At 54.1% G+C, this 16,789-nt stretch overlaps 1 protein-coding gene across 2 annotated transcripts; it reads right to left on the reverse strand.

The window, feature by feature from the left end:
- Positions 1-216: 216 nt before the first annotated feature.
- Positions 217-16,776, reverse strand: SDCBP2 (syndecan binding protein 2). 2 transcript variants are annotated; one of them, XM_045833045.1, is made up of 9 exons: positions 16,642-16,776; positions 9,187-9,259; positions 8,482-8,551; positions 7,630-7,730; positions 4,036-4,194; positions 3,265-3,440; positions 3,015-3,186; positions 943-1,034; positions 217-696 (listed from the first exon to the last, which is right to left on the reverse strand). In XM_045833045.1, exons 2-9 carry the CDS (start codon positions 9,238-9,240, stop codon positions 642-644), a joined length of 879 nt encoding a protein of 292 aa, XP_045689001.1. In that variant the 5' UTR covers positions 9,241-9,259; positions 16,642-16,776; the 3' UTR covers positions 217-641. The 2 variants fall into 2 exon arrangements, with proteins under 2 accessions (XP_045689001.1, XP_045689002.1); XM_045833046.1 differs by lacking the exons at positions 7,630-7,730; positions 8,482-8,551.
- Positions 16,777-16,789: the final 13 nt, after the last annotated feature.

Consider the following 16,789-nt stretch of genomic DNA (forward strand, 5'->3'; position numbering starts at 1 on the left):
CCCCCCTCCAGAGCCCCACATGGGTCCCTCGCTCTAGGCCCCGCCCCCCTCAAACTTGCGGGGGCGGGGGGCGCGAGTGCGTACACAGAGCCAAGCACTGCACTCAGAGGCAGTTCGGAGAAAAGGCCTTGGGCTCACACTTGCCTAAAAGAAAACCAGCCCTGGCATGTCACGGGACCAAAATTCTGGGATTTTCAATTACTTCTCAGGAAGGAATTTTATTTAAAACCAAAGCTTTATTCAAAAGACAGGAGTTATAACTATGTACAGTGTGTGACCAAGATCGAGTGGAGGAAAAAGAAAAACCTCGTACAAAGAACGTGTTTCTGTTCTCAGCACGTGGGACTGTCTTTCTTGCAGAGGCAGCATCTTGGGAGGGACCACGCTGCAACTGCCAGAGGCCTGGCCGGCCTGCCAGTGTGCCATGCATTTCAACCGCTTGGAGAGCAGGCTGCCCGCGGGCGCTGCCCTGCCTTAGTGCTGTCGGGAGTCTGAGGCTCTGAGGAGGCCTGTGTCATGAATGACAGGCGACGCAATCCGATGTCACCCCAGCTGGAACACACCCCTGTGTGCACCCCCAGGCAGCAGGCCTCTCCCTTCCCTGCCGGAGGGTGGGAGGGCCGTGCTGCCCTCCCGTGACTTCAGACATCTGGAACGGAGTGGTCCATGCCGTGGTGGAGCAGGGTCGGGGACAACCTGCAAATGGCAATGGTGACAGTGGCAAGAACTGCCAGTGCCTTCCCCTCCTCCCCACAGCCTGTGCACCCCACGTGGGCCTCCACTCTGATTCTAAGATTTGCAAATCACCAGGAGCCACCAGCCACCGAGGAGGGAGGGTGGGGTAGGGGAGGGCAGGCGGGGCGGCACACTGCGTGAGCCTGGAGGAAGCTGGGCAGCGGAGGGGTGGGGAGGTGAGGGGGGGAGGGGGAGGGGCCGCCTTACTTTTTGACCATGTGCTCGTAGACCACAGTCGGGATGATGGTCAGGGTGACAACGTTCCCAGCCATGGCCAGGATCTCTGTGACCTTTTTGTCCTACAGAGGAGGCAAGTGAGTGGTCACCCTGGGACCCAGAGGCAACTCTGTGGAGGGGCCAGTGTGGCGCCTGCTAGGGGACGCCATTGCCACCTGCATTGCAGGGGTCGGCCGCCCCTCCAGTGAGAGTCCCGGGCAGACACGCAAGGGTGGCTCTGCTGGAGCAAGAATGCGGCCCCTCCCCGAGGACCCCCGTGGTAGAGGGAGCATGCCGCTCCCCACCCTCACCTTGGGGGCCAGTCCCAGCGGCCTGGCCTGTAACGGGGCCTTACAAGCGTTACTGCCCTCCTCCCCTCCCCCACTCAGGCCCCAGAATCTCACCAGGCCCCATCTGCGGCCCCGTCTTCAATCCCATCTCCCTGGCCCCATCACAATGGGATTCTGGCTCCAAAGCGGGAAGAGAACAACCAGGCAGCGGGGGACATCGGGGACACCCTCCACCCGCCTGGCCCCTGCCGGCCGGCCAGCCTGAGCTGACCCCACGGGGAATGTCTCCCTCTTCCATTTGTTCACCAGGGCTAAGACAAAGGCCTGAGATCCCGGGAAGCACAGGAAACAAGGGTTTCCACACAAAGTACGCCAAGCAGGCCAAACGCTGACATGACGGCAGCAGCAGGGCCTCTGGCCCTCGCTCAGAGCCTCACGCCCTTGACTTTACTCGGTTCTCTAACTTGGTTTGTGTTTTCTTAGCTGTCCTAGGATACGTGGGAGGAAACGGGCCAGGCAGAACTAGTGATGGCCAGAGTGAAAGCAGATAAACTTCAAAAAGATAACCTCAGGAAGCATAACTGTTGGGGGCCATTCAGAAAAGGGACCAGCCCGTCGTGAGCGCCTCACCACAACTGTGGTTTGGCGGGATAGCCGGTAAATCCATAGTGAAGCCTGGAGCCGCCGGAAAGGAGAGGGTCGGCGACACGCGTAGAATGGCTGCCCCTCAGCCGTTAGGGTCAGTGAGCTGTAATGCTTTGAAAGGGTGCATTCACCACTCTCTGAAAGAGCCGGCTGCTCAGCATTGGTATTAGTGTACTCAGCATTTTAGTCTTATATTGGGTTCCCTCTGGATTGTCCTGTCTGATCCCTGAGGGGGGAGATGCAGGAGGTGGGACCTTGGACAGACCTGAGGAAGAACTTCCTGAACCACCAGAACCGGCCTCCAGGGGAGGTGGGGGTGACTGTCAAGCTCATGGAAGCAGCCATGTGACTGGAATGGCGTGGGGAGGGCCCCTGTGAGGGGTGGGGGGCTGGCCTGAGAGGCTGTGGTAGCTGGGGAATGAATGGCACCACCCAGCCCACTTTCGCCAGGGGAACCCTGCTATGTGAGCTCAAAGCCCTGGCTGCGGGAGGCAGAGGGACCCTTATCTGAATTACACCTGGGATGGGGACACTCTTGGTCCAGGGGAGAACCAATCAGGATAAAATCACTTTCACTCGCCCAGAGTCCAAAAGGCACGTGACTCGTCGTCATCCACGGTCCCTTCCCTGAAGGCACCCACCCTGCAGTCCACACCCACAGCACTGACTCCAGACCACCGGCTCCTTATTTTTCAAAGATAAAAGTCGACTCGCTCACCGCCCTCGAGAAATGAACAGAAGCCGGTGATGGGTTTCCGAATAGCAATTTCTGAAATATTCCCGTCACGTGAACCAGGATGCAAACAGAAGCACCACACAAAGGAGGGAGGTGTTCATGCAGCCAGTAGCCACCTGGGCACCTGTGTCCTTTCACGGGTCATCACACCTCCTGTTTCTGCCACGTCATTGGCCTCCATGTGTTAATGTCAACACTAATATTTATTGAGCACTTACTATGTGCCCGAAGCTTTGTGTACTTATTACCTTACTAAATCCTTGCAGCAACCTCCGATGAAGAAGCTGAGGCTCAGATGGGAGCAGGAGCCTGCCCACAGACACGGGCCCTCCCACCACCCAGCCGTCTCCCTGCCCCTGCAGTCCTGGGGCGGAGCCCGGCCGCCGGCCTACCTTCAGCCCGATCACATTCTGCCCATTCACTTCACACACGTAGTGGTTGGTGAGGAGCCCGTTGCGGGCCGCAGAACTGCCTTTGACTATAGAGACCACCTTCCCCTTCTTGATGACGAAGCCCACGTGGCCGGTGCCATCCTTGTGCATGGTGACCGTCCGCTGGAACGGCCTGCCGGGAAGGGACAGTGGGTTGGACCTGGGACATGGCTGGAGGCGAACAGAGAGGCTTCTGCAACTGGCTGCTCACCTGTCCCGAACGACCATGACGATCTTCTCGGCTGATGCCTTCTTCACCACGCGGTGGGCCTTGTCTGCGCTCCACCCGGCACAGTCTCGCCCATCAATCTGCAGGATCTGGTCTCCAAAGCGCAGCCCCACAAGGGATGCCGGGGTGTTGGCCTGTACCAGCTGCACAAAGAGCCCCTAGGAGAGGCAGGGTCCCAGTCAGCTCCCCTCACCCGGAGCCCAGGTCTCTCCTCCCAGCTGTTGTTTCCCTCCTGGTTCTCCCGGCCTACAGGGTACTGGGACTACCGCCCGCCAGCAGGTGCGCTCGTCACCCCATCATCCCGGGGAGGAAACACTCCAGGCCACACAGCTAGAGAGCAGCTGAGTCCGAAGTTCAACCCTGGCTGGAGGATGCACCCACAACCACTAGACTGCACAGCCTCTCACAATGGCAGGAAGACCCTACAGCCCGCTGGCAGCAGACCCCTGTGAACTGGGGGACAGCGGAAGGGAGGCTGGGAGCAACTAGCAAGGAGGAGCCCCCGAGAGGCTGGTGGCAGGTCTCTGCTACAATCCAGTACCAGCCGTGAGCCTTCGGGGAGGGGTTGAGAGGAAGAGCCTGGGCTTGGGAGTTAGGAGGGCCTTGCTCCCAGCACACTGCATCTTCCTCACTGTGGACGACCACTCCGCCCCCATCCCGCGCTGCCCTCTCCGGGCTCGGGCGGCTCAGGCTGCTAAGTGCGCTGTCCTGCTCGCGCATCGCCCTCCGCTCCTGCCCCGCCCCCAGCCCCACCTTGTCGATGGCCCGCAGCCGCAGCCCGGTCTTGCCACGCTCATCCTTGCATAGATGGATCTCCCGCACCCCGGGCTTGATCTCCGCACGCCGCACACCCAGGTTGTTCCCGGACACCGGTGCCACCACCTGACCGGGCAAGGGGCCAGAGACCACCGTCTGCAGACATCAGGGAAGGAAAGGGTCAGTCAGCCCCCTGGGCCCAGGAAGGATGAGGAAAGGAGGATTCCATAGTCCCTGGGGCCCATCCCACCCGCAGTTCACGCGCTTCTCTGCTGAGGCCGAGAAACATGACTCCATGAAGCCACTAGGGGGCACCAAAGCCTATGCTCTTGAAAACAGCCAGGCACAATACAGAAAAGAGGCCCCCGTTTTCCAAGGCTGATTGACAGGAAAAGGCTTCTTTGAAATTCACATAAAAATAAAAGAAATATTTTATAGCAGTAGTGATCAATGACAAAACTGAGCTGGATTTGGTTTTCCTCTGAAAAAAATGTAAGCTAAAAGTGTAAAAATGAATAAATGCTTTCCCCTGGAGATTCAGAACAAGGCAAGATGCCCAAGCGCACCGCTACTATTAAGTATAGCACCAGAAGAACTAGCCAGGGCAATAAGGCAAGAAAATAAAGAAGAGAAGAGAAAGAAGAGAAGAGAAGAGAAGAGAAGAGAAGAGAAGAGGGAGGGGGAGGGGAGGGAGGGGGAGGGAGGGGAGGGGAGGGGAGGGGAGGGGAGGGGAGGGGAGGGAGGGGAGGGGGAGGGGGCCTACAGGTTGGAAAAGAAAAAAGAAGATGGTCCCTATTTGCAGGTGACATTATGACCTACTAGAAAATGTCAAGGAATCTATGAACAAACTCCCAGAGCTAGTAAGTGAATTCAGCGAGGTCACAGGGAACAAGATCAACACACAAAATTCAAGTGTCCTCCAACATACTGACAATGAGTTTGTAGAGCGTGTGCCGGAACTGACAAACACTGGTGAAAGATCCCAAAAATGATACAAATAAATGCAGAGACAGTCTGCATTCGTGGATTGAAAGAACAAAGTAAAGCTGTCAGATGTCCCCAAATTGATAATACAGATTTAATGCAATTCCTATCAAAATACCTACCAGATGTTTTCCAGGGTCAGGCAAGGTTATTCTGGACTATATGAAAAGACAAAGGAGCTAGAACAGCTAAAACTATCCCGACAAAAAGGATACTGTGGGGAGACACAACCAAATGTTAAAGCGTACCCTATACCAGTGCGTGGGCACTGGTGAAGGAAGGGGCCCGAATGGGACAGAACGGAGAATCCAGAAACAGCCTCACACCAGCCAGGCCAGCTGTGTGTGCACAGAGGGGCCGGAGCAGTTCGGCGGAGAAAGAGGAGCCTTTTCCACAAGGGGCACAGCAGCAATAGGACATCCACAGGGAAAAATATGAATCGTGACCTACACCTCACCCCTTATATAAAAATTAACCCAAATTCAACCATAAATTTAAATGCAAAGCATGACGCTGTAACAGTTTTAGGAGAAAATAAAGGAAAAAATCTTCAGGACGTAGGGCTTAGTGAAAATTTCTTAGGACAGCAAATCATGACTCACAAAAGAAAAAAGTCAATACACTGGACCCCACCAAAATGAAAAACTTCTGCCTTGCGAGAGACTCTTTTAATAGGACGAAAGAGAAGCTACACTCTGGGAGAAAATATTTACAAACCACATATCGTGAGATAATGTAGCCATGAAGGTCTCCAGAATAAAGAATTCTCAAAACTTGACTTTCAAAAGCATACAATCCATTTAGAAAATAAAAGAAATGAGGAAACATTTTACTGAAAGGAATATATGCATGGCCAAGAAAATCAGGAGAAGATGTTCAGCATCACCAGCCACGAGGCAAAAGCAAATTAAGACCACGACGAGACATCGTTTCGCCCATGATAACGGCTAAAGCTAAAAACAGGGATCACACCAAATCCTGTCCAGCGTGGGAAGGCACTGGCGCTCTCGTGTGCTACCGACAGGAAAATAAAACGGTCAAGCCACTCTAGAAATAGTTTAGCTGTCTCTTTAAGAACTGAAACATACATTTATCATTCAACCCAGCAATTGCACGCCTGGGCATTTACCCCAGAAAAATGAAAACTTATGTTCATACAAAACCCTGCATTTGTAGTAACCCCACCCGGGACACAACTGCAGTGTCCCTCCGCAGGTTAGACGAAGGGCAGTCCGTCCGCACCATGGGGCACCGCGCAGCGGGAAAAGGGGCACACTACTGATGCGCACGGCCGCCCGGAAAGGTGTCCGGGGAGTTGTGCTGAGTGAAAAAGCCCGTCCGAAAAGGCCGCGCACTACAGGATTCCACTTCCGTGGCACCCTGAGACCCCAAAGCATAGGGACAGAAAGCAGAGGAGTGGCTGCCCGGGGCTGGGGATGGTGGGGGGAGGGCGGGCCTGAGTATGACGGGCAGCTTGTGGGCGACCTTCGGGTGAGGGGCTACGCTGATTGTGCGTGGGTCGCGTGACTGTGCGGGAGGTAAAACGACAGAGAACTCTGACACGCGCACATGCCGAACCGGTGGCGGCGGCTGCCCAGATAGCGGACTCTCGCTGTGGAGACTGCCGCCCTCCCGGAGACTGGGCACAGGGTACCATCTGCGGTGCCCTTCCCTGTGCTCTGCGACTGCCTGAGAATCTATGAGCATTTAAAAACGAAAAGCTGAAGATAAAAACAAAACTTTTAAATATTATAAAATGCATTCAGCTGTCATATTTTTATCATAACTTAGGTCATGTACATTTATATCCTAACATTGGAATAGAGATACTTAAATCGGTGAGTTAAGGTTGAACTGCAGACACATGACCTTCTTTGCTTCCTGTTTGCATTTCACAGCATGACTATCTAGGGGTCATTCAGAGGAACACCCCAGGGGGTCCCCAGTTTTTCTTGGGGCCCCACACGTGCTCATCCTTGTCGATGTTCTCCTGTGAGATTCTCGTTTGTCGGGGGCTTTGTGTGTGGCTGTGGCACTTCTCACTATCCCTCCTGCCACCTCCATGAAATCCTCCAGACTCCTCGAGACTCCCCCTTGCACTTTGCCATTGGTTTTCAGGGGCTCGGGATGACAAGTGGCCTCGGGGACCCGGAGCTAGCTGGCAGGGGCGTTCGTGGGGACTGAGTTCGAAAGCAAACACAGTTCCAAAGTGTTTCTGTGTCAGGGTGTCTTTTGCTCCCCGAGCCACGGAGAGCAGGCACCAGGCGGTATTGTTTAATGCGGGGACCAGGGCTAGGTGCCAGCTCCTCCCCTCCCCTCTGCCTGTCCGTGCAGCCGCTCCCCAGTCACAGGCAGCCCTGCAGGAGAAGCCCCCAGACTCAGGCTGGGTTGAACGTCCTCCCTTCTCGTTCAGCGGCCAGAAGCCAACAGTCAAAGGGCAGACAGTGGCCCTCCAACCCCAGGGCCCACTGGACGCCATGAAATTCCACAGCACTTAAAACAAAGGCTAAGAATGAAAAGTGGCACCAAGAAACAGAGCCGCAAGACCAAGAGAGGAGGGAGGGTTGGAAGGCCTGTGCCCACGTCCGGCAAGAGACAGGTACCTACACTGACAGCGTCTGGAATCTGAGGCAGGTTCTGTTGGACTTCTTGGCTGGAGAGGGAAAGACCCATATAATTTTCCAGTTCCGCCAGGTTGGGGTACAAAACTGATGGGAAGGAAAGAAGGAAGGAGAAAGGTGTTACTCAAGCACAGAGCTTAGCCACACCTGCCTGGCTCCAACGCAGTCACTCGATTTCGAGAGACAGAGCATGGGAACGCCCTCAGTTCCCGGGAGTGCGGTGTACCCTAGGGAACACTGTGTGTGCCCGGAGCGCGGCCGCTGTGGCAAAGGAAGCAGGGACACCCGCTGGTGATGTGGTCCTCTCCTCAGAAGGTCTGAAGGGCGGCTGTCTGCCTTGCCCAGGAGCAGCCTGGGACACCGAGTTCCTCATGTACCGCTTTGGTATTTAGCTCAACTGGCTTTACTTGGCACCGGTCAGACAACACAAAGTACAGGGCTGGCGTTGTGGCCACGAGGCCCTGCTCTTAAGAAATCCACAGCGGAAGGGAGGCAGGCGTCTGTCCCAAGGGCGGCTCCGCGGCCTGTGTGCCCAGGGAGGAGGGGGAGAGTTGGGTCTGAGTTCAAGTTTGCTGCAACGAAACCTGAATTAAGACTGCCACCAACAAATCTAGGGGCCGCCACAAACATCCTGGCCCCCTCATGCAGCACCAGAGGAGAGGGCCCCAAATCAGGAAAGTGTGTGCCCTCACTAAGCCACAGTTGTCTCTGTGTCCTGTTCTGGGGAAGGCGAGGCCTGCCCAGAGGGTGCAGCACAGTGGCAGGCAAGAGACCAGTGCCTGGAAACAGCCTGAAGAGGTCACTTTCAGTCAGGAGCACCCCCACCCCGCTCACTCACCTGACGGCTGCGGGGCAGCTGTCTCCTGCGTGGGCAAGGTGGGCATCTTGGGTGTGTCTCTAGCCTGGGCCTGGGGAGAGGTGGGGGCCGGGCAGGCTGGTCAGCTGTGTCTGGGACCGGCCCCCGGGGAACCTTTGGGACCCGGGAATCAGGGCATCGGGTGTTCTGGTGGGCCTCAGCGAGTGTCTCTGGAGCTCAGGTCATGTGTAAATGTGGTCTCTGGACATGTCCACACTTCCAGGGGAGGTCCATGGTCATTCTCCATAAGCCACCAAATGTCACGACCCATTTTTTCCCTGAGGCAGCCGGAACATTAAGGCCCAAGTCCCAACCAAGTTCTTAGTTGAAAAGTTCCGAAGTCCCAAAATCCACAGGGCCCGCAGGTGGATGGAAAGAAGAAGGGGTAAGGGACCGAACAGGCCAAACGCCCTCCCGGCAGCGTGGGGCCCGACCCCGGAGGAAGCGCTGGGACAGAGCGGCCACAAGAGAGGCCTGTCTGAAGCTGTTTGGTCTTTGCCATTTTTGCTGTAACTCTGCTGCCCTGACCTCCGGGCACCCGTCCCACCCAGCAGACCCCTCAGTGGTGGCCGGCATGCCTGGGGCCCCCACCACCCACCAACTTCCAAGACAAGTCTCCCTTAGTTACCCTGGGGCATCCTGAAGGCCGCACCAGGGGGCCCAGGCTAACACGGCCTAGGGGCTTACCTGAATGGCTTGGTCCACCTTCAGGTCCTCCAGAGATGGGTACAAGGTGGACATGACTGCTCCTTGAAACACCCTGCAGGGCACAGGAGGTAAGGAGGGATGAGAGGAGGCATGGATGCCCACCTCCTATCTGCCTGCCACTCAGGACTCTCAGGACGAGAAAGATATCAGAAAGGCATAATTGTCCCCCCATTCTGGAAATGGGGTTTGCACCCAAGTCTCTCTGGTTCCCAGGCTCATGGTCCCCACCCTTGCAGAATTCCACCCCACCACATTGAATTGATTCTGGGCTTTCGAATCCGGGCCCAGGGAACCACCCAGGACATGCTTGGTCAGGAACAGCAGCACTAGGGGCCACGTCCCTGCCTGCCCTGTTTCAAAGATCAGACATGCTTACGAGACCTAGAGTCACCCCAGCAGGTGCATGGTGAGTACCTGCTGCATACTGGCCTATGTTACAGGTTTGCAAAGCATCGTCCCACAACCACACAGAATCAGTTCAGTGTCGAGTGGGTGGGGACTTGGCGTTACGACAGAAAGGCAGCAGGCCCTTTAGAATTCCTCCCCACTCCCCACACCCCTTGGCACCTCTGGGCATTTGAGTTCCTGCTATGTAACGCCCATTTCCAGCCTCGATCTTGGCCACAGCGAAGTAAGACCAATAGAAATCCTTGAAAACAGGCATACGAGCTGTTGCAACATTTTCAAACTCAACAGAGCTTTGTTCCTAAGGGTGGAGGGGATGCGGATTTGGGGGAGCACCATGAACATTTACTAAATACCTCCTAACTGTCCCAGAGGAGAATCAGTAGGACCTGGCAGCATGGTGCCCAAAGAAATTCAAAGGAATTACATGTGCTGCTCTATTTCGTTCCTAGATGGAATGTGAGGAAAGAGATACTTTCATATCCTTGAATACATCAAGTTTTTTCATGTCTTGGGTCTTCGCATGTGCTACTGCCTCTCTCTGGAATCTTCCTCCACCTCTCCCACTTCCTGCTGCCTGGCTGACTCCCCATCATTTTCATGGCCCGCATCAGAGCACTCTTCTTGCAGGAAACTTGCCTCGGTTTGTGCGCTCTCCCCCCACCCCCGCCCCCGCCCCCGCCCCCACCCCATGTCCTTACTCTCGCTAATTATTCACTATTCTTGTAGTTGCCTCTTCACTTGTCCATCTACCTTGTTTGACTGGGAGTTCCAAAAGGGCAGGAACTGGGGCCTTCTCATTTGCCGCAGAAACCCCAACCCCAGCATGGACATTAACTCAGTAGTATTGCCAGAAGCAATAATTCTGCCTGGGCTCTCACTTTTTTCCTTTGAGGCAAAACTCTGATGTCCTCAGGACACATACCTTCCTAGGATGGAAACAAGGCCTGGAGGTCTCAAATGTGTTCTGTGAGCCTCTCACGGTCTTTTTTTTTTCTTTTTAATTCTCACCCAAGGATAAGTTTACTGGTTTTAGAGAGAGAAAAAGGAGAGGGAGAGAGAGAGAGAGAAACATGGTTCGGTTGCCTTCCTTACATGCCCCAACCAGGGATCAAAACCTCAACCTAGGCACGTGCCCTGACCGGGGATGAAACCCACAATCTTTGGTGTCTGGGACACCAAAGGACTCCTACCAACCGAGCCACCCGGCCGAGGCTCACAGTCTTGCTATTTGTTTTTTATTTAATTAGTGCCAACAGTTTAAAATATGGAAACATAAAATTCTTCACTTCTAACTGTATTGAAAAACAAAAATATCTGGCAATGCAAGAGCAACTGTTATGCAAACAACACTGCGCCAGGGCTGCACTGCTGCCCGCCTCCTAGATGGGGCTACACGGCCGTCTGAGCTCCCTGAGCACCCACCCGGCAGATCTGCACGGCCTGCTCGGCTCCTGGAGGCAGGTAGTTCCAGATCCTTTCCCCACGCTGGCCTTCGGGGCAGAAATGATTATCTTATGAAGTCAGAGATTGACTTAGGGGGAAACGGACACTGACTCTGATCTCCTTTAGACCCGCAGGGGCCTTCCCCACTTTCCCACTGTGCACATACTCTGGGCACATGCTTGAGACAGTTCTCAGGAGGTACCATCTGCCAAAGCATGCCATGCCACCCGGATCATGCATGTCGGGCAGATGTGAAAGTAAGAGGCCACCCCTGACCTGTTTTTTTCCAAGGCTGATGCCGCAGAGCGGTGGTATTTTTAGCAGCTGCCCTCTGGGAGAGCAGAATCAAAGATGCACTTCCTGGAAATCACTCCCAGGCCAGGACCATGCAGCCCTTCCTCCACTTCTGTGTGACTTTCACCATGGCCACCAACTCAGTTTGGGGCTCTGGGCAAAATAAAGAAGTCGGCATTCCCCTGCCTGTCAGCAGGTGGTGATACAGTGGGGAACAACTCCCTGCCTGCAAACATGCTCTGCGTCTCACCCGATCATCCATCCATTCACACGCAGCATTTGCGTGGCCGCTGTGCGCCAGGGACCCCGGACCTATTCCAATCACGCCGGTCCCTCTGCCTGGCACCCTGCCCTGCTCCACCTGGAGCTCTTTCACAGCTCAGCTCCAGTGCTACTTCTCTGCTGTTTGCTGGGTCGTGGGACCCTCTGCTAGTGGGCTGGGTCTTCTTTTATTCCCAACCCTGACTTGAACTGCCTGTATTGGCAAGCTATTTATCACAGTATACGATTAATATCTGGGTATTTTCGCCTAACGGAGCCAACCTCAGAAGGGGAAGGGCTCTGTCCTCTTCACCACACTAGGCCTCCCCACCGAAAGTGCCCAGCATGTACAGGAAATACTGGCAAAAGTTATTTGACCGGATACATCAGTGGTTTTCCAAAGAGCAGAGTGGAGATTTGTGTGGGTGTTATTGAGGGTCACAGGACTGGGGGGACACTACGAGCCTGTAGGGAGCAGGGAGCAGAGATCTGGGCTGCTTGCCATGCACAGAATAATTCACTGCAAATCGTCCTCAGGTCTGCACAGCTTTCCAACATCCTGCAAACCTTTTGCGGGGGGGGGGGGGTGGCAAACACCTGTTGTAACCTGTTTGACGTACAAAGACAAGGACTTTTCCTTCATTTTAACATAGAATGTATATCATCCAGAAATGCATATTCCAGGTTAACAAGGGAAGTTATGTTTTCTTTTGTTCACTATTTCGGAAAGTCACAGTCGACCCTTCTCACTGAGGGTTAGTCACCAGAACACACCCATCCATAGGTGTCTACATTTATAGCTGTCACAGTGACTACATGCTTTTATACAAATACATTTAGCCTTCGACTTAAGATGTCAAACACAAGCCATTGGCAAAATCTATTTGAATATTGTGTTTTATTAAATCCAAATGTAATCAGTTTAAGTTAGGTGTAAGCATGATCGGGTGTAATCCAGTCTGAGCTTTTACATAGTGAAATGTAAAATCTCTTATTGTAAGTTATTTTCATTGCCCTCATTTCTCCTTTGTAATAAGATAAGGACTGATTTTTTTACCCAGAGGAAAAGGCCACTGTGGAGGGACCCGCCCCCTCCCTCCCTCAATTCCCGCTCTGTCAAATGCGAGCCGCCGAGCACAAACTCCACGCACTGGGGCACCAGAGAAAGCCCCAACGGTCCCCAGGGCCTAATCTTCTCCCCAAGCCTCAGTTTCCCGATGCGTCAAACCGATCAACGACCTCCAAACGACTCGGACTCACACCCCCGAGTTCTATCCCACCCGGGCCGGAAGCGACCTCTTCCGGTTGCTATGGACTACGGCAGCTGTGCAGAGGCCCCGCCAGGCCGCTAGGGCGCGCTGCGGCATCTAAGGCGCATGCGTCTCGCTCCTGACCTGCGGGTGGCTAGAGGCGACTCCCAAAATGCCCTGCGGTTGCGGGGTGGAAACCGGTTTTTTCTCGCCGGTTAGGTTTTTGGCTTGGTGGGTTGCTAGAGACCTAATTGAGCTCTCGCTTTCTTCAGGCGCCCATAGCTGGCGTTGCATCGACAAAAGAGACCAGGTAAAGCAGCAGATTAAGGGATGGGAAGGCTCGGTCAGGTTCCGCGTCCCCTTTGACGGACTGGAGGCTGGGCGAGTCAGATCGCGCTTTAACGGAGCTAGTGCCCCTAGGAGGGCCGTTTACGGCCTCGGCTATAGGAGGTTGCGGTTGAGCCGCTCACTGTTGACAAGAATCCGTACTCAGGCAGCCATGGCAAAGGAGGAGGGCAAAGTCAGCACGCCTGCGTTTCTCGGACTGAGCAGGAATCTTCCCCCTTGTTCCCTAGAATTTTGAAGCGCCTTCGATCGACTATTTCCTAGGCGTTGTGACGCCACAATCCCTCCCTCCCATTCTCATGGGTTTCCTGTCTGGCCCCGACTCCTGCTTCAGCAGGTGCCGAGCGACAAGTGCCCCGCCCCACACTGATTCACCCTGCAATCTCAGCCTGGTGACCGAGTGATTTGGGCCCCCGCTGCCAGGGTAGGGGACTTGTGCGTGGCCGAACAGGTCACTTCCCATAGCAAAATCGGACCCATTGCTAAGGGACTCAGGCAGTTGAGTCTATGAGCTGCAGGACAAAAGAGCAGGAAAACGAGGAAGGCCTCTTGGAGGAAGGAGGCAGGCTGTGAATTCTGGAGGGCTCAGGAGAATGGCAAGGAAGAATCCTCTTCCAGGGATAGGTGCCAGGCCTGAGAGCCCAGCTGCCTTCCAGACCTTTGCAGTCTCCTGAACTCATTTCCCCCAGCTGTGCTGCCCCTCTACGATAGCCCTTAAACCCAGCCCATGGTCTGAGCCAGAAATCTGGGTTACCGTCAGCTCCTGCTCTTGAAGCTGTCCATACCCAGCGTTTGCCCTTAAGATAAATCTCCCAGTTGAACTTTGTATTCAGATACCCATGACCTGACTCCTCACCTCATTTTTCCACACTCATCCTGCATTTCATTCATTCCAAACTGCTGATCTTAAAACTCACCCTGCTTGTTCATGACTTTGTACTTTTGTGGATGCTGTTCACTTTGTCTTGAATGCCATTCATACCTTCTCTCTCCCCCTTGTTCATCTGGTGAACTCCAGTTCTAAGTTTTCCCCCAAATGTCCACACCCACAGCCTCCTTCTCTAGACCACAGAAGCTCATATTCAGCTAGTCATCATTCATTTGACTAGTATTGATCAAGCACCCGCTGTGATCAGTGCCTTTGGCATTTCTGGGTGGAACGCACACTGTTCTGTGTTTGTTTGCCTGTCTCAATCTCTGGGTCAAGAACGTTGTTCAAATCTGAATCCTTTTAGCAGGCGTCCAGTTAACCATTTCTCAAAGAAGTGGAAAAACAGACACAGAAGGAAAAGAAAACCCAAAAAGGTCCGTTGAAGAAAAACCCTGGGCCTGGGAGAGCAAAGTCTGCCTACTGGGACAGATGGGAAGTCTCGCTCCTCCACTCTGACAGTGGAGGAATCTGCTCAGTTTGGTACTGATAGATTCCTGCAATTAATTAGCCCCTCCAAAAGAAAAAGAGCCCACTTCTCCCATAGGAATCTTCTCCCAGGGCACTTTCCAGAGTTTCCATCCCTGAGCTTCAGCACTTTTTGATACAAAAATTATCAAAACAATAACAACGCCCACAACAAGTCAGCAGTCAGGCCCTCCGAGTTCAGCAGGGCTGAAAGGGGTCATCAGCCCCCATCTTTGGACTTGCAGTGGGAACATTCCTCTGAACACTTTGTTCCAAAGAGCTGAAACTAGGGGCCTCCCACTTGTTCTGTGGACAACTCATCCATCCTTCAGAAGACTGTGCAGGAGGGAAGCGTGGGTTAGAGTGTCAGAGGAAGAGCTCTTGGAAGGCCAAATTAGCCCAGGGATATTGTGAGTCGGAAAGGAAGAGGCTGTTGCTAGGCCACCAGCTCTACCCTAGCCCCTCCTCCACAGGGTGCACTGCCGCCTGGAGAGAAGCTGGGGGCTTCTTCAGAGAAGGCATATGCTCCCCAAACCTTGCCCAGGAGAGGCAGGTCAGGTGCAAGAACTCAGTTCAGATTGCTGCTTCTGCCTAATGGGAACAAGCTCCGACAAGTCCTTTTGAATGTCTTTTGTAATACAAGTGACAATATTTGCATCACAAAGTTATCGTGCAGATTAAAAGATTCTTAAAAAGAGATGAGCTACATATGGAAAGCAGTTAGCACAGAGTCTAGCACATAAAGGGCTCACAGTAATCATTAGCTGTTTTCATTCAGTACCTTTACTGAGCACTAAGTCCCAGTACTAGTCTAGGTACCAGTAATAAGGCAGTGAATAAAAGACATCCGACCTTGAGGAGTGTTAACTTTCTAGCTGGGGATAAATAAGTGCATACGCTGTGTTAGATGGTGGGAAGTGATGTGGAGAAAGAGCATGGTGGAGCGTAGAGCACCAGGAAACCAAAGAGCCGCATTGCTTGGGAGCTGGGGGTGATGGGGGACTTGGGTAAGAGCCTAAAGTGTAGAGAAAAAACGCTCTGGCTGAGGACACAGCCACTTCCGTGGCCCCGAGGCAGGGGTGCCTGTTGCGTGTAGGAACATCTGACCAGTGAAGCTGCAGTTAGTGGTTCAGGGGGGAGTAGCCGGAGAGGAGGTTGGGAACTAGTAGAGGGGCCAGATCCTGGCCTGGTGGGTCCGGCAGGGATTTGGCATGTCCCCTAGTGAGATGGGGCCCTGCAGAATTTTGAGCAGCAGAGTGACATGGTCCAACTTTTATTTTAATAGGACCCTCTCTGGCTGATGTTTAGAGAATAGAGAAACGGGGTGGACACAGGGAGCCCCGATGAAAAGTGACAGTGATACAAGAGTTATTAGTTGGGGCTGCTGTGTATAAAGCAGCTAGTGCAGTGCCTGCCCAGCACACCAGCCTCGTAAACCCCATTTTCATCTTCTGTGTGGAGGGTACCTACTGGCCTCTCATGTCCATTATCTCATTTGGTTCCCTTGACTTTGTGGGGCCACTTTAAGTCTCCAAGTGAGGAAACCAGTTGTTAGAGGTTAAGCCACTGGCCCAAGGTGTTCCTTGCCAGGGGGGGAGGCTGTTGATAGAACAGCTTCAGGCAGAGAAGTTAGTACAGAAACTGATGCCTGTGCTCCCAGCTCCTTGTGGAAATCGGCTTCCTTTGGTCTGAACTTCCAAGGGCCCACTTCAGGAAGCAAAGTATGGGTCCCATCTCCTTGAACACCCTTGTAGGCAGTCAGAAGGAGCCCGGGGCTCCCATCTAGATAAAGAAGATCTCTCAGCCCCCAAACCTGGCCCAGGGCTGGGGTCAGAAGAGGAAGCCCCAATTTACATTTGAGGGGAGCCACCTTGAAAGGAAATTGCCTGGGAAGTCCCAGAAGGAGGAGGACAGGGTGAGAACAAAGCCCACTTATCTCAGCCCCAGTCTACAGGGGCGGTGGGGTGGGGGTGCGGCTCTTACCTGCAGGCCAGGACCCAGTCTACAGGGGCAGTGGGGTGGGGGTGTGGCTCTTACCTGCAGGCCAGGAGCTGCGACGTCCTTCTCCAGCTGCTGCTGAGAGTCTGTGCTTCCCCTGGAGAGTGGCGGCCCTTGTCCCAGCGGGGTTCCTGCTCCCAAAAGGGTGGAGCCCGTCCCCTGGTCAGCTGACTCACCCAGGGCTGGG

The sequence above is a fragment of the Phyllostomus hastatus genome, unplaced genomic scaffold, assembly GCF_019186645.2.
Source record: "Phyllostomus hastatus isolate PE091 unplaced genomic scaffold, TTU_PhHast_1.1 phas_contig_17, whole genome shotgun sequence".
Lineage (NCBI taxonomy): Eukaryota > Metazoa > Chordata > Mammalia > Chiroptera > Phyllostomidae > Phyllostomus > Phyllostomus hastatus.